The sequence below is a fragment of the Pempheris klunzingeri genome, chromosome 21, assembly GCF_042242105.1.
Source record: "Pempheris klunzingeri isolate RE-2024b chromosome 21, fPemKlu1.hap1, whole genome shotgun sequence".
NCBI classification, from domain to species: Eukaryota; Metazoa; Chordata; class Actinopteri; order Acropomatiformes; family Pempheridae; genus Pempheris; species Pempheris klunzingeri.
The window spans coordinates 6646066-6671184 of record NC_092032.1 but is presented as its reverse complement, the minus strand read 5'-3'; the positions used below and the strand labels follow the sequence as shown (position 1 = coordinate 6671184).

Below are 25119 nucleotides of genomic sequence, written 5' to 3'. Positions count from 1 at the left end.
AACACCATGCGCCTGGATCCTAACCAGAGAGAGGCTGAACTCATGAGCGGGGCATAATCAAGTACAACAGATTTGACAGAAAAGTTATGCGATGGATTTGACAATTCACACGCCAGGACCTGAAATCTTTCCCAAATCTAAAACAGATGAGCCCGTTTCTGGAAACTATTCCAACAAACCAGCGGATCAAAGTTGCATCTAAAAAAAAAAAGTTTGCTTTCTATTTGAAGATACATGATGTGCTTTTAGCTCTTTATTATGAAATTAAAAGGCACAGATAATTGTTTAAATATGATTTCACAAAAATTAACAAATAAATTTAACATGTATTCGTCATCACAGATTACATATTCTTATTTCACAACTGCTCAGTAACAGCGGTTTGGGGGCAGCAAGTGGGCTTTGCTGTGAAAGATCTGCATTATTGAGAGAGGGGGAATATTCAGGACAATTTAAGTAAGTAAACAGCTGGTGGTTCAATTAAATCAGTTACTGAGAGCTTTTTACAGTGCAATAAGCCTTTTAAAAAAAAAATCTTTCCCCCTTCAAGTCAAATCTGAACAGAAACATGTAACAACCAAGGCTACATGACAACAGTTGTGATGATGGTCCGTATTTACCACATAGCATTACATGCCTTCTGGCTATTCAGCTAATGGAAAAAAGCCTTGCACCTTCCACCACACGACTTGACTGACAAACAGCAGCTGACCAGGAAACTTCTGAGCGAGCCGCTCACCACCGCAATTTTGTGTTTTCCCCTCTTTAGAAGTTTTAAAGATCAGACAATGCAAACTTTAACTTAGCGGTGATTGGCATGCACCCTGTACGCTCCCAGTATTGCTTACACCGTAAGAGGACAAAAACTCAATTTGATTTCCAAATCTTCAGTTATGATGGCTGCTGAGGGGAGAAGTTCACCCTCCAAGGTTTACTCTCCTATAATCACACAGATGGGGCCAGCCAGGGATTGTAAAGGTAAGCTAACCCAGTCCCAGCAATTTCTCACAGACTGCAGTCTGTTTGGTTTGTTTGCTGTCTCTTCAGGACTGTGGTTTTTCCTCTGTGTTGACAGCCTACCATCTGCTGCAGAGCCAATCTAGATCTCATATACCTTCCCCAGCCTGTATTTACTCGCCTGTCAGGACTTGAAGTTTGGGACTAAAGATAATCAGTTATGATGGTTTGACTGAAGTGTACCTGCAAAGTGATGACATACTGTATGTTTGAAGCTGTGGTTGGAAGACAACATGACAAAAGTTATTTTAATAAAAATATTTTATTTGGTAATAAAAGAAGAAGATGACATCTGATGACCATCACCTGAAATTCAGTCAAACAAGGTAGAGAACATTGTAAAGAAACGTTTAAGAGACTCCAGCACAGGTTTACAGTGTGAACACTAAAAGCTTTTCAGGGAACATAAGATACAATAAGCAATAGAAACAAAACATGAAGGTCAGTCCTTTTAAATTTAGACTATAATACGGGTTGTGGTGTTTCAAGTACCGAGTCCACCACAATGATTGCAAAAAAAAACTGCGCCTGTTTTCTTTTGTTTATTCCAAAGGATATGCCAGAATAAGGATACAAGTGGTTCTGCTGGGCCACAATATCAAGCCTTGGCATCTTGAATAAATAAAGTGTAAACACATATGTAAAAAGAAAATCACCATTACAAGGACAACAAGGCTTATTCTACACATACAGTAAACTATAACATAATGGGACAGCAGTATTCATTTCAATATTCTCCTTCTGTAGATCGCCTAATGCTTTAGTGTCTCACTCACCTGTCGAGTTCAGCGTTGTTTGGGTCCTCTCTTGGCGTCTGTGCTGTCTGGTTTTGGTCGTGCAGATCTGGCAAATTGCTGTGAATCTATAGTTAAGGTCTGTAGGCAGCAAACATTTCCATTAAACAGGTAAAGGCTCACTTGTCTTCATTAAGTATTTTCTTCTTCCGACCAGAAGTTAATCAAAAATCTAATCCTACACAGTCAAACAGTCTGCTCTTTCATCTGGTCCTACTACTACAGGACTAATTATGATTTTGACATCAACATACCCCCCCCCCCCCAAATGTAACACATGAATAGTACCACAGAAAATATAAACCAAAACCAACCTCACTGAAAAGCCAATTTCGGCTTTAGGCTCATGTTCACAGACGGATAATCACAGACTGATAATTTCTACCATACTCACATATTGTCATGTTTTACTCCCAGTTGTATGCAGCAGCTTTATGCCACAGGGGCCCTCTTCCCTGTGACACTTATGAATTTAATTTGAGAAAAGGTCGCAGCTGTTTGCTCATAAATGCCAGAAGACTACTGGCCAAAAATTGACTTTAGAAGAGCCCGCGCCTCTTGCTTTTCTGAGGTTGACTCACTTCCTCAGTGACAGCTAAAGTCATTCACATAGATTGATAAATTGTTTGTGGATGTGACAGTTTAAAAAAAGGAGGGTGGGGTCAGATGTGGGAAAGGCTTTCACTTTAGTGCTGTCTGTTAATAAACCTTAGACTACTACCATTGCACGCAGGTTTTTCTTCCAGCTCACAAATTTCAGTAGCAGGCTGCTTGAGGATTCTGTGACAAGTGCCATACTGCAGTCTCAGGATAGCCCTGAAAAAAAAAAGTAGGACCAGCTGTCCTCTGCCTATAACTGCTTAAAAAGACATCTGTACTACAATGAACCTTACTCCACTTTTTGATCCTCCACATAGAATTAAAACCCTAAAAACAAATGTAACGCATTTGGTTTCAGTAATTACCACTCTATATGGAAGTTTTTACTACTTTGTAGTGGCGGGGTCCGCCATTCCTGGATTCAAAGAACAAATGATTAACAGGAAACAGCTTAAGCATGCAACCCAGCACAATTTTATCTAATTGATGGACCATTTTAGGGACCTAATATCAAGTTTTTATCTTTGCAAGCCGGAGCAACTTGTGCCTCAAACATACAAAACCTAAAAATCTAAAACCCACCATACTCCAGTTAGCAAAACGGTGCCTCTTATATGGCTGAATAGTGACTAAATGACAGACTTGTAAGGGGTTTTGATATAATCCAACACAGGAGCTGTTGGTGGTTAGACTGCAGTCTAAGCTCTGCCAATGGAATACACCTACAAGCAGGTCAACAGCATCAAGTAAATCACACAGCAGACTTCGCTGTTCATTCTTTGAACTCAAAGACTAATATGCTGTCTCCAAGCTAATTGGTTAGAGGGCGCCCATTAAAACACCATCAAAATCAATAGCCTTGTTCCATTAGACAAGTTCAAAAGTTGATGCGCAATTATCAGTGTTGAACTGAGGAAGAGCAGGTGGTGATTCAGGGCTGCCAGAAATTAGTCGTCATCCTCCTGAAGGCACGGAGGACGAAGCCAACAACACATCTGTGAGAGGAGGTGCCCACTTAATAATCACTGCACACCACCTCTTAACTGCCCTTTTATGCATGTTCAGTGACATTTGATCCTGTGCACTGGCAAATACCAGGTTAAAATGTTTTCTTTTCTTAATTGGTCTCTCGGGATACATTTTCCATATACTATAACATATTGCCTAAAACTTGGTGGGAAAGCTAAATTGTCAATGTAAAATGGCCCAGTGATATAGAGCAGAACGTGCATGTTAAACTAGAAAATTAACCCAGACTCGCTGACTGCATCACCAATCTATTTGGTTCGTGTTCTTGGGCAACTGCTTGCTCCAAGTAGAACCAACAACTTATTTTTTTCCGCAATGAAAAGGGTCTCTGCTAAATTTGCAAATGAACATTCGACTAATTTAAATTACTTTTTTGGAGTAACTGTAAATGGAGCTGCTGTACGTAGGTCCATGTATTAACTCGTGTTGTACTCATACAACCTAGATTTCCACTCCTTGTATAAAATCTGTCCTTGTTTCATCGTGTAAAAAAGGGGGATAAAAGGATACAACAACCAGGGGTTTGTCAAAGAGGACGTAGCCATTGGTTTCCCGCAGGGCTTTCTCTGCACTCTGCTCACTGGGGAGTCCGATGAAGGCCTGCCCCTTCATCCGCCCCTCCTTCATTAACATAATGTCAAACCTGAGGAAAAAAACCAAAGTAGGGACACATTATTATCACTGGGGGCTTGTGGCTATTACAAGATGACATTATAATGTAGCTATTCAGTGTTACGAGAGGGAAATGATTTCTGCTGCTGTACCCACATAAATCAGCGGTTGTCAATAGTGAGACCCAAGAATCTGAAGGTTTTTATTCCAGCCACTTAATTTTACTGATTTGCAAGTGGCAAAGAGAAGCAACTAGGAGCGTAACAGTGCATGTATCTTTCAGCACAGTGAAACAGCGGACTGATGAGAAAATATCCCCTTCTTCATCCATTCTTCACTTGGCAAACAACAAACCTGCATCATATCCAACGTTTGCTAAGGAGTGTGACAGACAACATGGCGGACGCAATCATTATCAAACAGTTCGGAAATCGTCTGACAAAATCAACATAAAAGCAGGTTAATGAGAGAAAGTTATAGCCGAGGGGGCGTTTTTTTCCTCAATTTTGCTGCCGCACAGCCCCCTCCTGCTCTCCCAGTGCAGCCCAATTCACAATCAAGTTGCTCTCATTTTCCCATTTTTCTGTTTCTGTTGTCAGACGACCGAACAAGTATGAAACAGTAATTCAAGTGGGCTAATAAATACTACATGTTGACCCGCAGTCATTCTCCAGCTGAAGCGCCGGCCTATATTTTAAACTATTTTTCAAAACTGCGAGGTCGTCTGAGAAAATCAACACAAATACAGATTAATGACAGTAGCTGTGTTGTGCATTTGGCTAAACTGCCGCAGTCACTGGGCAGCTTGTGTCATAGTTTTGCAAAAGCTCACTTTTCTCTGTGCACACACCAAGACAGTGTTTAAGATTCATACGGACCGCTTTGGAAAAGCTCCTTTGTGGCCACAACTTTGACCTATCAAACTATGAATTTTGCATATCACGCCACCTCAACCTGCAGACCTTTGGGCCCAAAAAGGACACCTAAGATCTGGCAACATAAAATGTTGGGAATTATTTGCATAGCATGTTTAATCATAAGTAGTTTACAAACATAAACTGTAGTAACCCTCTAAAGAGGAAAAAAAATGGCACAGTCTAGAAAAGGTTACCAAAGGACAAACTGTATCTCTGGCAGAGTTGCATCTCCCTGTTTATCACCTACATCTGTTTATCAGAATCTGGCCCCGTACTCAACATAAGCTCAGGTTGATGACTCAGGTGGAATATTCATTTGAAGTACTGCTGATGCACAAACATAAAATGTCCCTCATGATCTGTATGTCAGGTTAGATACTTACTTACTGTACTACACAGTCAGCATGAATTACTAAAAACTCTCGAGGGAAAGCGACAAATTGCCAGAGTCAAAAATAGCTTGTGGAGATGGAGGGGAGGGGGGGGGGGGGGGGGGGGGGGGGGGGTGGCACGCAAGAAAAGTCAATAAGAAGTGAAGTAAATATCAAACTGATCAGTGCAGTTTACATACATGTTTCTCTCGTCTTCTGATGAAGGGTTGATGTATCGCCCATAGATGTACTTCAGGTCCTGGAGGAGAAATGATGAAAAATAGGGAATATATGAATATGTATGGTTGATTCTATTGTTTATGCAGAAGTAATGTGCAATTTGGGGATTCACATCTCACTGCAAAAACTCTGACATTCAACAACGGAAAATTCTGATGACATACTGTATAATAGTCTTAAGTGGTAAATGAAAACTCCAGAATAAGCATCATATCCAGTAAACCAAACAAACACACCTAAGTGGGTCAAGTGCTATAAATGCACCTACTTTCTCTTCCACTTGCTTTGCGATATTCTTCACGTACAGTCTGCAGGTTGGCTCACCCGGTTCATAATTTTTAAACACAGACATCCTTTTTATCTCTGAGAGGAGAGAAGGGAGAAAAAAAAAAAAAAAAAAAACTTGACGCAAGGTGCATTTCAAAAACAGGTACAAAGCATCACAGATCTTCCTATACACACATAAAGGCAAATTCAAAGTCAGTGTAGCTCAATACCATCCACTCAATGTTTTATTTAAGACGGAGTGGACTGAAGAAATGTGTTGAGACATTAAAGCAATGATTATATGTTTGATCCCAACATTTTCCAGCCAGCTCATTTTAGACAAGACATGGACTATCATATCTCAGCTGCTGTGTACCGCATTTGAATGAAAGATATGCCAGAACATTTCGTGTGAGTGGAAGGGAGAACTAAGAATGATACTTACCAGCGCTCTTGTTCACTGAGTACATTATGAAGTAAACACTGGGGATTCATTTGTGTCATATGAACTGACATGATAAGGAGAAATGAAACGCTGCCGGTCCTGTGAAGGTTACTTAGGTGTTCCTAAATTTGTATTTTTTCCCCCATATACACACTTCAAACTCAGTGTTTCTTTTTAATTTTGTTCTCCCATTTACATCATAGAAATAAGAACGACTATCCTTGAATGTGGCTTCGGACTGTGTGGGGTACCAGTGGTCCAATTTAAGAACCAATGCACTGTTCAAACCAGATTTGTTTTCACAAAAATGCAGCTGCAGTTGTAACTGCAATTACCTATTAATACTTTACTGACATGCGGTTAATATTAATGTTAATGGTTGTATAAATATTAAGTGGTATTTTCAGTGTCTGCATTAAAGAGATGGAATATCTTCATTTTTCCCCATTGTCAGCATAACGATGTTAACTATGTTTCTCATATAACTTCAGCCAATTACTTTAACATGCTTAATCCTGCATTACCCAATTTATTTTTTTTGGCCATTTCAGGGCAGCAGATTTAAGCCGTGAACACAGCACTGACATTTTAACCATTTAAGCTGGTATTGCGAGATTGTTAGCAAAACGGTTAGCTTCTGACACCTTCAACAGAAAAGGAACATTTCTATTCATGTGGAGCTGTGTAGTCAAACATGTATCTCACTAAATTTATTCAAGCGTTTTTGCTGAAAACAGCTCCAATCCTGTCTGAATGCTCGAAATATTAATCCACAATAGTATTTGGGTTTGGTGACGCCACTGGTGACAAGTGGTCATTGCTTGGACATTTTGCACTCAGTATTGGGCACCGTTCTGATAAAATGAGACACTAAAGACAGGCAAATTGCCAACAGCGTCATTATCATTCCAAAAGAAAAACAACTATTCTACATCCTCCTTCGGTCCTTATCATCCTGCAGTGACTTTATTCTAAGAGAGGCAATGCTGATGTTAAACTTTTTCAGCAGCAGCTCCTCTTCCTCTCCGGGATCTGTCTGCTTCTTTTGTCACATTTGATTTCCTGCACTTGGCTTGTTCCATTCAGTCCTGATGGCTCTCACCGCTCACACGAACTGCCAACTTTTTCTAATATGCATTTCAAACAAACCACTGCTGCTGCTCCCGTTTTTTCCTGCTTTCACTTCTACACAGAATTGGATCCGTGAGATGGAAGAGGACTGTTTTAGCCGTTTAAAACAGAAAATACAAACGCTTTTAAGAAATTGATGTGATCACTGATGTTCGGTATGAACTTCCCTAGACTGAAACTTTTAATTCTTTTTTTCTTGAAAATCAGTTGAAGACCAGTTCTGTTGGTAAGTTCACTATTTAAGGGAAGTATTAACCCTTTCCTGATGTAGCTTTCATGTCTTTAAGGCGAATGACTTGGCTAACCACCATGCTGTTTAAAAAGCTCAGGTTTACCATCTCTTGACAGTCTCCCTTTCTCCAGCTCCTTCCTGGAGATGACGCCCGAGGAGAGATCCTGCTCGTCCTCGTCGTGCTCCTCTTGCTGCTGAGACACCTGGGTGCTGGGGTAAAGCTTCCCGAAACCCTCCGCCTCTGCCGCCTCCTGACTGCTCGTGGTGGTGGGTGGCTCCCTCTCATCCACTTCTGAAGGGACACACAGTAGGTTAAAGGAACTAATATGTAGCGATCGTAAAACTGTACAATCAATTTACCAGGTTGTTTTTTTTCTTTTATTTTGGCAGTAGCGTTGGATCTTCTCGACTGCTTTATGATACAAAACAGGAAGACGACCACTCCCCCTCTAGTGCAAATACAGATGGAAGTTTTCAAAGTGTCTAACAATAGCAGATGGTGAAATAATCACTTCCACAGTGTTTATCCTCTTCAGTAAACCAAACAAGCTCAGAATGGGGGAATGGAAGCAAATCCACTTGGTCACAATTAGTTTCATGTATTGGTGTTTAAAAATTCTAACCGTGGAATCATTATAAACTGATCAAGTGGACAATAATGGTGTCTCTGTCAGGTTTTAATGCGATGAATGCTATTGTTTGGCAGAAATAATGTGCAAGTGAAGATAGGTTGCACGATAATTGAAGGAGGACGGTCTCAAGAGTGAGTCACAGGCTCAGTTAGTCTATGTCAAATAAAGAAATGTAATCAAATCAGAATCCATTCCTGTTTTGCAAACATGAGACTGAAAGGCACTGGGAAGGATAAGCCTAAGACTTTGAGGAGCACATGCATGCGCACACAACGTTGTCGATGGAATTACTAAAAGCAGTGAGCCTGTACAAATCCGAGAAAGGGAAAAAAAAAAAAAAAAAAAGCCTTTCATCCACATAAGGTGTATGTGTGTGTGCGCTGGAGCAAGAAGTGTTGGGGAGCTTTTCTGATACACTCTAGGCAGAGAACTAGATCAGTGCTTTCAAAATTATCCTCCTTCTTATCTCCCCCCCACCTCCCCTTTTCATTTAAATAGCTTGTTTATCGGATCCAACACCCTCCCTTCCCCAAAACAAGACTAATCCAAAAAGCCACCTGTCATAGTTTATCTTTCCCCTGCCTTTAGGAAATCTTTTGTGTTTGACTTTGAGATCTATTTTACTTCTCAGGGGCTTGCCAGGGAGTGAAGTTGTAGCTAGAGAGAAGGGAGATAAGGCAAACAGGGAACTGCACACCTGACAAGTAACACAGACTGTGCCCCCAATGACATTTCCTCATACAGATAATGGGAAAACCTTTAGGTGCGACTTTCTGCTGTGATATACTGCTGTGTGACACTTGGCTCCGACTTCACTCATGGTAAGGGCTTTAACTTATGTCAATAGGAGTATCAAACCACCTCCTGCTGCAATGTGATAATAAACATGGTGTAGTAATAATCAAATCTTTACAGTGCCTTTCTTGCTCAAAAGAGAGTAGGCAGTGCAAGTTTTACACAGATCCCCCCAATGTAGTGGATATGGTGCAGACTATAGTATTGGTGTGGTTTGTTTTTACTAACATCTTGTAAATAGAAGCATTTTATGTTGCTTAATACAACTTAACCTAATGGACACCAAGTTATTTCCCAAGATGTTTATAATACATAACAGATAAAACTGGGGAAATCCATTTAAATAAAAGCTGCAATGATTAATGGGTTGATTACAATTAGTGAATTGACAGAAATTGAATATTTACATTATGCTTTTCAAGCAGAAATTTCTACTATTTGCAGTTTCGAGCCTCTAAAATGTGCAGATTTCTTGTTTGTTGCGTTTTATGTCACTGTAAATTAAAAAGCCATGGGGTTAATGGAGCGCTGACATTTAATAGACTTAATAATTATCAATGAACTGAGATAATAATCCCAATCAAATAATATGTCTTACAGACTTATTACAAAGACTACAGACCATTGGGATCCTAGATTTCATTGGCAAGTGCAGACCTGATTTGGCATTTGCTGTGGTTTACTCCTAGCAAAGTGGCATCACATAACAGAGGAAAACTAGACCAACAGGCTACTTAGAAAGAGAAATACTGAGGAGTTGCAGGAAGGTAACACCTAAGGTCAAAGTAGGAAGCTTACCTCTGGCTTCATCATCAGGCTGGCCTGGCCCATTTCCTTCCAGTATGGCTGACACCTCTGGTACCGAAATGTGGAATTCAATTTTCCTCTGCCCGGCGGGGTGGGGCTGCTCAAACACATCGGAGGGCTGTAGCACTGGAGCGCTGAGGACAGCAGAGACAATCACCACTGCCCTCAACAGCAGTACTCTGAGAAGTACCCGCAATAAACGTGGCTCCTGGGCGGCTTGTTTTGTTCTGGTCAACCGCGGATATTTCCCAGACCGCACACATGCAGCCAGGAGACACTGAGGTGTGTATGTATTTATAGTTTAGAAAAAGAGTTTGTGGTCTGTCATTAAGGGAGCCTGTGTGTGTGTGTGTGTGTGTGTGTGTGTGTGTGTGGTACTGAAACAATAAGTCTCGGAGCCACACAAGGCTGTCTTTATGAGGAAGACTTATTGTCTGGAGGTTTTTGGCCTCCTTTTTTTAGCTGCCTATGAATACTGTCTCGAGTTGAGCTATGCGCGAGGACTGTGACATGCATGAGTGCCTGTGGTGTACCTCTGAGAGTCTGGTTTGGGAGCATAGAGTAGATCCTTGATCTTGGGCTTCTTTCTCTTTGAAGCCGTTTTTGGTCTCAGGGGTCTCTTGCATGCTTGGTTGACCAGGCCCATCAGACGAACAATCCTGAAATAAAGCAAGCATAGGGAATAAGGGAAGAAATGTCTACCTTGGACAAAACATTAGCCCACCTATTGGAATTTAAAAGCATCTCCCTCCGAGCCACCGTTCCTAAACGTTATTACTTCTGACTGATAAATTGACATACTGGCTCGACTGGCGGAGGCAATACGATGCACAACAAAATGAAAGTCAATTCCTTTGTCTCAAGAAAATGTTAATGCAGAGATGGGTCCTCTCTGAGGTCATCTGCTCCTCACCGCTCCTTGTCTTCGTCATCCCCACTCTCATACTCCGATTCTTCTCCACTGGACAGCTCCATCTCCTCCTCCGGCAGAGGAGGGTAGTCAGGAGGAAAGGGAGGAGGCAAGGGGATGGGTGGCGCAGGAGGCAGGAACTCAAACTGCAGGGGGAAAAAAAACAAAAAAACAATATTAGTCTGGCTTACAAATACTTTCACATGCTGCCACGTATGTACTGAAGAACATTTAATTCATATTTTTACATTTAATCTTCAGCAAAACATCTGTTCTTTTTAATTGATTTCAGTGAAGGTGGTGTTTATAGTTTATGAGGTAATGAATTGGTGCTAGAGTCACCAACAACCCTTATAAAGTGCTAATAAATCAATAAGCCAGTCATTATTGTGGGTCCTCTAAAACTGGGAGTTGGTTATCCTCAATATTTGGGTACCCAGCACACACAGACACAGACACAGACACAGACACAGACACAGAGACACAGAGACACAGAGACACACAGACACACAGACACACAGACACACAGACACACAGACACACAGACACACACACACACACACACACACACACACACACACACACACACACACACACACACACTTGAATACTGTCCCTTTTGCTTAGCATCAAATAACCTACATCCAAACCATGTACACTCTAGTCATTAGTGTGTTCTTCTCCATCCCGCAGTGATGCATACAAGCTTACCATGGGGGGTCTGGCAGTGATTGGGCCGAATGGACATGGCAAATTCATTTTATTCATCAGATGTAGTACCTGTATAATTAGAGATATGAGTATTAGAGCTGTGATAGTCGTATCTAAAGATGTAAACCAAGAGCAGGGTGGGAGCTGGTAATATAAACACAAATATACTGCTGCTCTCAAACAGGCAGCCTGTGACTCGGGCTCCGTATGTAAAACAGATTGCGAGGCTTTTGCATTTTCATTTAAAATACAAGGATCAAGGTGAGATTGAGGCGGAAGCGAGATACCAGCGGTGAGGCTGAAGCATGAAGGCGGCTTCTCCGCAACGCGCTAGCACCACCAAGACACCAACGCTGGAAGTAGCAGCAATGAAAATCCAGGCAGCACAGCTCCCAGGGAAATGTTAAACCCATAACTCATGCCTCCCACTTACGGTTTATTATTAATACTTGCTCCCCAAATTGAAATTTAAAAGGCAAATGTTTGCTGTTTGATCTTTAAGAGGTTGGATGCAGTTCAAAAACCTCTGGGACACATATTGGGACTCATATTTCCATTTTACAATATGAATCTGAAGGCTAGAAATGCTGTCACATTTGCATTTTTGTACAAATTCCCACTTCCCAAAAACAGAAAACATGAATACGGGGAGAGTATGAAAAGATACCAAAATACAAATATACACACGGAGATGATCTGCATATCAAAAGACGTGTAGGTACTGGATCAACAATATAGTGATATAAAAGAAGCACTATGTACTCACTTGAACATAAAATTTTGGCACACTCATGAGGGCATGAGTTATATTTGTCAGAATGCCATTAGAAGGTGGTGGGTATAAATATTTCAAAGTGGGATTCGATTGAAATTTCAACCTGTGGGAGAGAGAGGGTGAGAGGAAAAGACAAAAATTACTTAAAAGGAAACTCTGCAGCTGCAACTCGCTGCCTTAAACACAGCACCTCCCTCACTTAATGACTCACAAAGTATGTCGAAATAATGGCGACGCAGATATGTGCGGCCCAGCTGGCGAGCCTTAGCTTGGTAGCTTATTCTTCAAAAGAGAAGCACTCAGCCGACATAATGTGAAATCCAGCCATTAAGGGACGCTGGGACCAGCATGCCATGTCAGCACCAAGGCTTGTCCTCGTGTCATGGGAAGTTTTTCTAAACCAGGACTCTGCGTGGCGCGAGAGAACAAAACTAAATCTACTCAGGCCTGATAAACAAGAGGCTTGAGGTGGGTGCAGAGTGTGCATCATTTAATCTGCCAGTTGGCTGGGTGAGGAAGAAACATGTTAGCAGTCAGTTCTGCTGAGACTGACGAGTAAAAACTATTAGTCAGATGCCAGTTAGAGGCTCAATGCATTTTTCAACAAGGTGAAAAATAACATGTCACAACAAACCAAAAAAATAAATAGAAATATTAAAATGTCAATCAATTTCATTGTATTTTGTACAAGGTGTATTTTAATCTCAGCTGTAAAAACAGTCAAGTTTAAAGCCTATTTTACAAGAGTGTGTCTCTGATTCGACAGCCTGCTCGAAAAAAATGACTTTTTTGCTTTTAGATCAAATGTGCAGTAATGATGACCCTGTCTGTCAAGCAGCACGTCCATTTTCATTCACCTGATTTTCAACGGTTTAGCAGTTGGCTTGTTGAGAACTGAGAAACGTTCCAAATCAACGAACAGGATTCATAATAATTTATAATATTGGATTTTTGTCACTTATTTCAAATCACTCCATTAATGACATTCCTGTCCTCTTCTGGTATTAATGAACACATTCTCAATTAGTTTTCCATTGATATAACCATTTTAAATTTTGAGATATACAATTACATGAACCCTGATAGAAGATTTTTTTTTCCCATGTCACCCACCTCCAAATAAGTCAACAACACTAACACTAGCATTAGCAGCACTGGCTACAGCTGCCACTGCTGTCTGCTTTTTGTTAGAAATGAGTGGCCTCAACAGGTTACGTACATTAGCATTGTTCCTGCAGTGCTTCAGTGCAGTTTGTACAGTAAACACTGGTTTATGAAGAAGTGCCTTTTCTTTTGGAAGCTAAGATACTTAAGATTTACTTTGTCTACCATACTTTTCTATAAACTCCAGTCCAACAGTAATATTATGTTGATTCAAGCTGAAAAGCTGATCGTCTCTCTGCCGTATTTCAGACGTAGGACACCAGAACTCTCTACTGTTACACACAACATATAGATTATATGCTAGAACAAGATTAAGATTTATTTCTTTACACTTGTATGAAACCAAATTAATTCACTTTAAGGGCTTCCGATAAACAATCAGTGTAGTATTGATCTGTGCTGTGAATACACACTCAAGCAAATTCCACCATATCAGGAGGCGGCGGAAACTACTGGCTGAACCAGATTCTAGAGCACGGCAGGACAGACTGTCAGTATTGGGGTGAGAGAGGTATCACAGACCACCTGGTCCCACCAACTGGCAGGACAGACAGCCCGTCAGGCACTCGGTGGCAGTCGGACCATCTAATTGGACACAAGGCCACTGACAGCTCCTGACTACTGCTCTCAGATTCGGAGGTTTATTGTCAGCTCTGTCAGCCTCTGGACACTGAAACTGACAACACTTTGACCAGGTTTGGAGGGCATGTGTCACAAATGCATATTTTATTGTATAAGGTGTCATAACCTGCACACTGTGTGCTTGTTTTGTTTAAAGACTTCGCAAATACTCCGGTCACTTTTGAGAGTAACCTTACAGATTCATCAGCCAAAAAACAAAATCGTAAAAAACAGAATGCTTCATCCTATCCGGCGACAAAGAAATCAACAGACAGTGTGTCTGGTGACACCACTCACCCAAGGCTAGGTGCAATGCCGGTTTCAATGAGGGGAATGTTTGGCTGTTTGGTCTCCTGTTTCTTCACATCTTTCCCAACATGTTTACCACTGTAGAAGGAAAAAACACTTGTTACAAAAAGGATTGAGCAGCAGCTTTCACCCTTGATCATATACTGGATCATTTCTGGGTACTGAGAATATAGGAGTGTGACTATGTTGTGTGAGAATATGTTCAATACGTGTTATTTGCTATTTTTTCTAATTGTGAGTTTGGTCAGTCCGACTCATGTCCAACTGCAAATGACTTATAAATAAAACCCCTGTGTGCTGAAAGTCATTTTACGTCTGTGGGGCTTCCCACATGATCTTTAGACCACACAACAGAGACCAACATCTTGCTCTTTCTCACACAGCCAATGCATTTGCATGCGAGAGTTACTTTTTAGCAGCATTTCTTCATTCGCGCGATTCACGCAGCATACCTGTGCGACACTGGCGGGTCCTTTAACACAGTCACATGATCTTGGCATTTCGCAAACTCTGCAACGAGTTTACGATCAAGAACCTCTAACTGATGGAGCCTGGTGAGAGCCTGAAAGAGATGTGGATTTGGATTAAATGTCGTATATGACTGATTTATATAAAATTTGATTTTTCCAAAATGCCATATTACCACAAACACTATAAATAACTCACTTTTGCTGCAGACTTCTCACTTCTAAAGGTTGCAAAGGCAGCATGTTTCTGTGGAGGAAAAAAAAGCCTGTTCAGAAGGGACAGCAACTAAAGTGAATCTGAAGTCATAAAGGCTCTGTAGGCACGGGCGAGGCCCAACATACCAAACGACCCGTGCTGGAGAAGATCCGGACCGCCTCTGCTCCGAAATACTTCAACAGGTCCTCTTTCTCATCCTGGCTGAGCTCAGCTGGGAAGTGGCGGATAAGCAGCGTTTTGCTGCCGTTTGTTTGGACAGGGTCCTCATTCTTCTCCATTCTCCTGTGGGACAGCAGACGTTCAGAGAAACCACTGTGACACAGCTCAGAGACTAAGACCAGGACCAGAAGCAGCCGGCAGCCTTCACTGGGTGGAAGATCCTCTACAGGGCCACCACCTTTATCCAGAGTGTTATATAGTAGAAGCCTCTGTGTCAGTGATCAGATACAACAGCCCAGCAGTAAGTACTAACATTATATCTGTTGTTAACACAGTGCTGTTTGGTCTGGCATTTGAATAGGGTGGACAAACTATGAGGTATATATTCAATATAACGTTAAGTGTAACAATTGCTAATGTGAAATTTTAGCACGTCAGTCATTTGTAAAAAAAAAACAAAACAAAAACCGAACACCGCCGGATTAAAGAACCAATGCTACATATACCTTAAGTCAACAGAGCCGAGTTAAATTGCCATTTCTGTAAATTAAGAGTGGCAACAACAAACACACTGGGCTAGCTCCCACCTTAGCTAACAGCTAACACGTTAGCTGAATCAAGCTAACATGCAGCTAATTTCCAGGTTGTCTTTACCTTCTTACTTTCCTGCTGCCAGCTTGAATTATCTTCTAGCCCCAAGGCAAAGCATGAAGCCGCTAGTAAACAATTACACGCTTAAGCAAATAATTTAAACTCATGTGATATCTTTTATTGGGCGTCTGCACGGAGCAGCAGCCGGTAAACATGCCCACTTCCGCCCGCCTCCAGTTCCTCTGACGGTCACTGCGGGCGGATCACCGATAGTAAAGAGCTGCAGCGTCACCTTGTGGGCCGGAGAGTGGCCGCACTCAGTAATGACCTGTACACCAGGCACATAGAAGTAACTGTGCGTGGAATGCTGATAGTTTCCATCCTGCATTTGCACCGAAGAATTAAATATATGGAAACTCTCTGCCATCAGCCTTGATATTATTAATATATATATATATATATATATATATATATATATATATATATATATATATATATATATATATATATATATATATATATATATATATATATATATATTATTAAGTGCACACATATACCTAATAGTTGTATTTCGTGCTTAGTGGTGACATGATCTGCATCAGTGGTGTTGATGTGAGGCCTTTACACCACAGACTATCTGACTCCTACACCACAGATGTTCTCTTTGTACATCCAGGCTCCACACTGTTACAGAAAGACTTATTTAGAAGCAGTCAGACATAGTATTCCTATGTTACTGTGTCTTGCTCGATACCACGGACTGTCTGTGCTCGATGTTGGTGGCCTACAGTTGTTGTTACTGACTGCGACCACTGTAGGACAGAAACACTGACGTGACACCTAACTTTTTGATAGCCTTTTTAAAAACAGCACACTGACCTTTAAAAATGTGTTGTTTTTAGTTTCTTTTTGTAGTATTAAAGTAGTAGTATGTAGTATGTATTGTGTATTATTACATTCATATCTTGGGCTCAGTTTCACTACTTCAGTTTTCTTAAATTGTTTTTGTATTTTAGGATAGCTTAATATAAAGTGAGGGAATTTTTGTTTTTCTCGCATTCTTGCCGGTGGAGATGTGTGTAGATGTGTTGTAGTCTGCCTCTGATTGGCCTGATCCAGGTATTCTTACCCTAATCGTAACCATGTGACTCCCTGCACCTAAACCTAACCAATCACAGTTCCCCTAGTGTAAGTGTTACCATAAAAGAAAAAGAATGTGGACATGTACTTATTATTGGTAGTATTCAGAGATATCAATAAAGACATTCATAGTTATGTTGTGTTATGTTATGTTGCCTGTATCTGTATTATTAATGTATTGATGTCCAACAGTATAAATCCATGTATCATCATGTGTATTACAATAAACAGCCCTGCTGAAAGTTAGGACGCTCTGGAGGGACAAAGCTACTGAGAAATGACCCACCTGTCTAATGACTCTCAGCCTACCTTTCCAAGCACCTGTCTCTCAGGAGTCTCTGTCTGCCTCGAAGCTATTTGGAGGTGACTGAGTGTATTTAAATTCAGGTTTTCTTTTCACTGACCTCTAGAGGTCACACTGAGAAACTGTAACACATTACATTCATCAAACAGGCGTCAATGCAGAAATGATAATAAGACTTTCAAAATAAAGTAAGCTAACCGAGGCAACCAGAAAGGAACTGAAATTACCATTAATGTCGTTAATTTCTCTGTAGTGATCTATAACTCCACACTCAGTGGGAATAAAAGAGACATTAATACACATTATAATTCATACTTGCTATTATTGTCCTTTCAAGGTGTCAGTAAATATGTAGTAATTGTCATGCTCATGATGTTGACAGCATGTGTAAAGGCACACTTTGCTTTATCAAGCAATGCAAAACGCCCCCATAGTTGTTTTCACCAGCAGGTGTCAGCCTTGTCATATGAAACAACAGCTGCTGCAGCTGTGATGGATCTGACATTTCAAACTGCTGTATGTGGACTTAAAAAAAACTTTCAGTTTCCCTCTGTAGCCACAACATATTATTAAAGAAGCAGTCATAAGTCAAAACTAAGAGTATTATGTTTTGAGCCTAATTTAAAAAAAAGGCTCCCAGTAACTGACCTTTCCTAGAAATGAAAATGGGCAGATTGTTCATTAATCATAGATAGAGATTTAAAGGGATCACAACATGAAACATTTATCACGTGCAACCCTGAGTTGATCCTCTGTTGGGTGAATGCTAATCTATCAGCATCACAGAGATTGAGTATCGGTTTTGAAAAGGCCTGTCTTCCTCCTGTCCAGCCTTATGAAGGCCTTCAGCTTCTCAGCCCCACCCCCGAGAAAATCTCCCCTACACTTCTCGAGATGCCTCCAAATTCCTGGCCAAATGAAGCCTTTTCTTTGAGGAGCGACATTGGGCATTCCTCATCAGGGGGACACAATACCCCCTTTCACCGTGGCCTGGCTCTGAAATTTCACAGGTGATGGGAGGAACGGTGGACACTCGATCCTCCTTCCTCCCTCCGACGTAACGCATCAGACTGAGGGTGAGGAAAAGAGAGAGAGAGAGATGCTGATCGGGAATGTGGTGGCTGGGGAAAGAGGGAGAAAAATGAGCTGAGTCTGATGGAGGAATGACTCAGTTTCTATCGATCGGGCTGAACGCTGTAGATAAAAGTTCTTTCAACTTTCATGACAAACACGACGTGTGCTGTCCCTAAGGTGGCGGACAATGGCTTCACTAGATCTCATTCGAAGTAAAAATGCCAGTTCCAGCCTACATGTGAGTCTGATGGGTTGGATCTGTGGAGGGCAAAGTATAATCTGAAGAAATGCAGAGTTTCAGGTGGTAAAACAGACTGATGAACGGCTGTTACTGCCTCTTTAGGCGAGCTCAGGTAATGATAGAGTCCGAAAAAGGCCTCTGATTCTGTCAGCAAGACATTATAAAGCACAAACCAGTCACCAGGATGCTTATTGATTATAATTTTAGTCATTTAGCTGATGCTCTCATCCAGAAAACTGCACATCGAATAGCGACAGAGTCAGTGTCCTACTCCAGTCATTGGGCTCTTACTACAGCTCAGATGATGTTTCACCAGAGTTAAGTTCATTAGTGAAAAGTTAACACATCATGTGAAACAAGGATTCTTACTAAAGCCAGGAAACCCAGAAGGTGAGGGTGGAGGCTGGCTTTGGAGCATGCATTTATTGGCAATCAGTGGTACTTCACCCTCAAGGGATACATTTTGTTCATTTTTTTTTTTTACCTTTCTTAGTTAGATGAGAAAATCAAGCTTTAGACCAAGCTTTAGGCAGCACTAGATTCAGGAGGCCTTGTTGCAGACAGCAGTGCCAGCCGATTGGCTAAAAGAATACAAAAGAAAATCCCTTAAATTTTCTTTTCCAAAACTTCAATGCTTAAACTCGATTTAGTTAATTTTTTGGCCACTTGGGGGCAGTAAGTTGCAAGCTGTAGGTCTAATCACAACACTGAAGTAAAAAAAAGTTTGCTACAGTTACGTATTTACAAATCCAACAGACAATGAGCAACATCAGATTTAATCTGGAGTGAATATAAATCTCTCCTTTTAGCTTTGTTTTGGTCTCCACCAGCTCCTGAGGGTAATATCTGTCTCTTTATCTGCTAAATGTGACAGTACAAGTGGCATCTCTCTCATTCCACATGGTCCTTTGATCCTATGTTAATAAAGCATTGATTAGAACAGCTTCAAACGTTCATGAAATATTCCCAGAATAAATACAATTAGCAATATGAAAAAGTCAGTCATATAAAACTTATATGTAAGTAAACCTCCCAAACAAGTGTCATGGCAGCAAGGTGAGGCGAGGATCGTCCCACGTCACAGTACTCCTGTCTTCTGCTGATTGGTGGGGGAACATGGGCAGGAGGGGGATCATGGAGAAATTATATGAACCCTGCTTGTGTTACACATTCCTGACATTGCGAAGGGAATTGGCCATTCCCTTCACAATGTCCAGTAAACTGGAAGAAAAATAAAGGAAAACTCCCAAATACTTGTTATAAAAAGCCTCCACACAGTTTCCTACCTGCTTGTTCAAAATGGCTGCCTTTCGAAATAAGGTCAACACTCAGAATTCTACTCGTGTCTCTCCAGTATTTCATCTCCTCTTTGAGGTTGTCCACAGAAATACTTTTCAGTTAGGTTCTACCCTCAGATGAAAAGATTTGGCAGCTACACACATCCAGTCCTGTTTGTGAGTTTGAGGGATTTACTAATAAAAAAACTGCCTAAGTCCTTCCGAGGTTTGGAACATTTGAATGGCACAGAATGAAGCAAGTTCAAATAAACTTTTAATTAAAAAAAAAAACAATATAAATACTTTGTGAAGATCATTATTGTCCTGAGCCATAGATTTATTTGGAAATGAAATAATATACACGGAATAATACCAGACCTTCAAGGAACAAAATATGAAGTCTTTCAGAGGTTTAGAGAATCTCTTCGAGCTCTGCACCTTCAACAGGGTCCTACAGTCCTCCTCAAGTCCCCATGGCCTGTGTATTCCCTGACTGGGCACAGAGGGAAGGCTAGTACACTCTAGACAGTAAACTCAGGTCATGTCCAGCCTCTGAGGCTTTAAATGGACTCTTTCATGGTTGGGGCAATGAATGGAGCAACGTGGGCCTCTGTGGTGGGATAGTGTGTATTTCCAGCAGCCTGCATGGAAACTGCATTGAAAACCGTAGGTTCCTGAGCATATCATGCCTCCATTGTGCCTGTACAAATATGTCACAGACAAGACTGGGTTTATTTCAGTGGAAAACAGGCCTGGGCTTACTGGGCTTTACATCTTTTAGTTTTCGTATTTTCACCTCAAGTATCCAATTTTGGATGATTCTGCTATTTTTAAACCTGTGCCCAACTTTGACATATTTCAGGTTGGAAGTGACTGGTAGGTGCAAAAAGTTTTCATATTGTTGAGGTAGATTGTCACTAAAAGTGTGTGTTTTTGTCTGACGAGATTATAGAAAGGATCCCAACAGAGACATGTAATATCGTTTTTATTTAACCAGAAACAGCCAATATATTGTTTGGTTCAGACTCCATTGACCAAAAAGTAATGTCACCTCACTGGACACAGGAGCTGCTAGTCTGGTTGCTGTGAACTTTGGTGTTGTAACATGTTAATTTGGACCCTAACTAATGCTTTAAAACACCAAAGCCACACAATATCATAAACAAACCAACTGATCAAGGCAGTAGACCAACAACTCCCTTGTTCTGAGAGGTAAAGTGACTGTTTTTGTCAATGGAGTCTGGTGGCTTTAAACTAAGCCATATAATGGCAGTTCCTGCTTAAACAAAAAGGATCTTACAGCTCTGTCTCTGTAGGGATCCTTTCCATAGTCCCATTAGACACTTTGAATAACAATCTGAGTCTGTCAGTGGCAAAAACAAGCACTTTTAGTGGATGTACTGGTGCGGTTCCCCCAAAGGATTACATTGCAGCCATTATAACCCCACAGACTATTCCTGCATGACGGCTCAGGCGATCTACTGGACCAATTCCAAAAGTTTTAATACCTACCAAACTTGCAAAACAAGGTTATCCTTGAACAAAAGCATCTTAAACTGGCCAAGAAATGTGACATAACATGACTTAATGTGAGCCTCAGAGGTGCTGGGAGATAAATTTTGCTACATACGGACAGTCGGGCTATTTCCAGTCTTTACGCTAAGCTAAACTAACCGGCTGCCGGCTTCAGTGTCATTCTGAACGGGCGGGTGTATCAATCTTCTCCTCTTACATTTGGCAAAAAAAGAAAGCAGCACATTTCCCCAAATTTTCAACATTTCCTTTAACAGTCCACCCCAGCTAGCTCTAATATTGTCAATGGTGTGAGGAAGGAGCAGCCACATCCCTTCCTCTTCACGTCTGCCGGTTCAACACTGCATGTGTGTGTGTTTGACAAAGGCCATCTCTCGGATTGGTGTGGAATGCCAGAACGTATAGTGACTGGTTTCAAGCTTGCACTTCCATCCCTTTTAGACTCAGTGATCTCTCTGTCCAGGCATTCACGATTGAGGAAGCATGAAAGCCAAGCTAATTGTTTGAATTTGCTCAAAGTAAGCTGTTGTTAACAGGGATTTCCACAAAGTAAGAGGCATTCCTGAAAAATTAGCCATCGGGCAGAACGATTGTTTTTTTACGGTTGGACAGTTGTTTTTCACTTTTACTTACTCTTGTCATTGTGTGTAATGGTCGCAGTCTGTATGAACCTGTCAGTCTTAAATAACTACTAGTGCCGGCGTCTGGTTGTGCTTAATTCAAGCTCTCATGTCTCATTACAACTTTGCCTTCAAAGACACAAATGCCCCACATGCATCCCAAGGACATCCCAAAGCTGACCGTACACATGAGTTATATTTCAACCTGTCAAAACAGACACAAAAACATGCTGTTTGCACAAGAATGTGTTGTAGTAATCCCCGTCAGATGCAATGTATGAAGCCATCTGAGTACTGAAGGCTCATGTGGCCGACAGATGTGCCATGCTTCAGGTGTTAATTGTAATTCATTGTCATATAATGACAACATAACAGAGTTGTTATTGTCTGAAAGGAAAGGAAATGATTACTCTTCATGTTCTTCGTGTCCTCTTTTGCACAGTTTTACACATTAGCACTGCCGTTCTATGTCAAATGAAACAACAACAAATAATCATTTCTTTTTTGCCCTTACACCCAAACAATGCTTAGAGAAGGGAGCTGTGCTGTGCTGTGCTGTGCTGTGTGCATATTCTGGATAGCACAGAGGTTGATAATCATGGCACATAGTGGAGCTCAGGCACTGAACCTCTAATTTTTAGCAGTCCCTACAGCTGATCATTCTTTATTTCTGAAATAATACGAGTTGTGTGTATTCTCTATTTACACAGTGCCTCCCGGCAAGCATTTGATGGATGGTGGTGCCAGTTAGGTTTACACGATATGTAGTTTCAGCATCAACCCAAACATGCCCAAAATAAACACGGCAATCTGATGTAGTAAACTTATATCAAAGCAGCCTCTGAAATCGTCTGTCATCACAGCAGACATCGCCTCAACCTTCATTTTGTTGCTTGAGGGTAACTGGTGCAAGTCTGACCATGGTTGGGCTGAATCATACAGTAAAGATGCAGCACTCAGATCAGTCTTGTATCCTGTTTTTGATCACTGTTGAGAGGATAGCAATCTTCTGTAATTCTACAGCTGAAACTGAACCCCAACTTCTTCCATTTTAGGATCCATGTAACCAGGCTTCCAACGGGAGAGGTACGTCTGGCTGGTGCACACACTTCTAGCCCTTAACTGCTCTCTATGATTAATGATAATGAGAGCCCTCGGTGTAACTTGCACTCTCCTTGGACAGGCTAGGACCAGTTCCCATGTTTACTTATCTGCTCTCCTCCTGGCCACGTCAGAGAGGGCTTGGTGGAGAAAGCTAAGAAGTGCGCAGGGATCAAACGCGGTGTCACCCACTGCGGAGGGAGACTTCCAAGGGTGAACGGAGGTCAGGGATCCAAGGTTAAGGCAGAATGTGAAGAATGTTGCCTGCAGACCCGAACACCGAAAAACCAGCGACCAGAGAGAGATGCCGTCTAAAGATTTGCAGAGTAATGGCTGAGGGTCAAAGTTACAGGATGAGTGATATTAGCGAGAATCCGGGGCCAAAAGTAAATTCACACCAAATGCATGAAGTCGTTTGAAGGAGCGCCACTCGGACAGCTTTGCAGAGGTTCTGCAGTTTATCGATTTGCAATCCCACAAATGAAACAAAAGCAAACCCAGACTACCATTCAGCAAGTAATTATTCCACATCATGAATATGTACATGTAGCTAAAATCATATGTGCAGTAGAACGTCACTTCCAGAAGAAGCAGAGAAGCGTAGGTATACAACATAAATGTGTTTTCGTGGATATACAGTCAGCTGGTATCCAGTATGCTTTTGCTTTCGGTCACTGGCACCAAACATGCCCATCCTTGAAACTGCAACAGCTGTCGGCTTATAAATTTAGCAAGATCCCTGCTTCACAGAAACCAAAATGTATGCTGGGACGCGGCGCTTCTATTTCGGCTCAAAGATCCCTTAATCACAATCTTACACAAGAGCCTTGCACCCTGTGTTCTAGGTTGCCATCCTGTTTGATGTTCGCTCTCTCTGCGTCACCCTAATCCACCGGTTCTGCCAGACTGCCCTCTCCAAACTGTTAATTATGCCTCTAATGCACGGGCACCTCCCCGTGCCTGACTGGACCACATGGTGAATGGAGGCACACAGCGAGACTAAAGCGTTTTCCACTTTTTTCTTTCGGAGAAATCATGTTTTTGGGGACAGATTGCTCAACAGCTGTAGGGCTCTTGGTGAGGACTACCCATGTAAGATAACGGTTTGGTATAATCTCGTATTTCTCCAGCGCCTTCTGACACTATGACAAAACACCTCTCTTTAACATGCTTCAGAGTTGTCAGCACCGACAACCAGCCAAAGTTATAGCTTTTCATTCCCAACCCCTTCAAGTAATTTATGCAGTTGGATCTATAGGGGACATTGACTGCTTTCATGTTAATCTTGTATCAAACAAGAAAGATCTCTCTATGATAAAATGAAATTAAAGAAAAATCCCACAGTGCTCTGACATCTGCCACATAATATACCCATGGAGAGAGCAAGGGCATTGGTAACAAAAGGCTGTACATGTGGAGACCATTCACATCTCTAAGTGATTCCAGTCGCAGCCTTGCTCGAAACCCACTACATCATGCATAAATGTACTTTCAGGGGTGCTTCAGTGATCATCTTCTCTCCTGATGTGAACATTTCATGCTTTAGGCTTCTAGCCTCATTGTTAAGTCTCAAATAGTCTTACACCTCTGCTATTCCTTTCATATAGCTTTATTACTGCAGCCACCTGTGCCCTATAGTGGATTCCACAATCTACAGCGTGCTTTAGTAATATGGAGAGGGTCGCAGTGCTGCCACGTTCGAGTCAAAGGGCCATTTAAGCACAATCTCATCATTGTAGTGTGGGGAGGATGAATCTGACATTATGATTCCCACTACTTCCCAAGTCTCGACTGCTAGTCTCCACCGCCTCTACTTGGCCGGATGCAATTCCTTAATTATAGAAGACCTGCTTCCAAAGGGGGGTGGCACAGCGTGTTCAAAATCAAACTCTAATATCTGTCATCAAATCAATAACATTTGTGAGCTTGTTAGTTGTTGATGATACTGTAAAGCAGCTGGTGTGTAAAGTGCATTTACTCAACAACTGTACCTTATTGAGAACAAAAGGAAAA

At 41.5% G+C, this 25119-nt stretch overlaps 1 protein-coding gene across 3 annotated transcripts; it reads right to left on the bottom strand.

The window, feature by feature from the left end:
* Window positions 1–1260: 1260 nt before the first annotated feature.
* rnpc3 (RNA-binding region (RNP1, RRM) containing 3) lies at window positions 1261–16006 on the bottom strand. 3 transcript variants are annotated; one of them, XM_070852934.1, is made up of 16 exons: window positions 15877–16006; window positions 15189–15345; window positions 15046–15093; window positions 14832–14941; window positions 14368–14457; window positions 12277–12388; window positions 11511–11579; window positions 10803–10945; window positions 10423–10548; window positions 9881–10023; window positions 7759–7947; window positions 5849–5943; window positions 5541–5599; window positions 3951–4083; window positions 1794–1871; window positions 1261–1629 (listed from the first exon to the last, which is right to left on the bottom strand). In XM_070852934.1, the coding sequence occupies exons 2-15, from the start codon at window positions 15339–15341 to the stop codon at window positions 1803–1805; spliced, it is 1539 nt and encodes a 512-aa protein (XP_070709035.1). In that variant the 5' UTR covers window positions 15342–15345; window positions 15877–16006; the 3' UTR covers window positions 1261–1629; window positions 1794–1802. The 3 variants fall into 3 exon arrangements, with proteins under 3 accessions (XP_070709035.1, XP_070709036.1, XP_070709037.1); XM_070852935.1 differs by having other exon boundaries at window positions 1261–1323; XM_070852936.1 differs by having other exon boundaries at window positions 7759–7944.
* Window positions 16007–25119: the final 9113 nt, after the last annotated feature.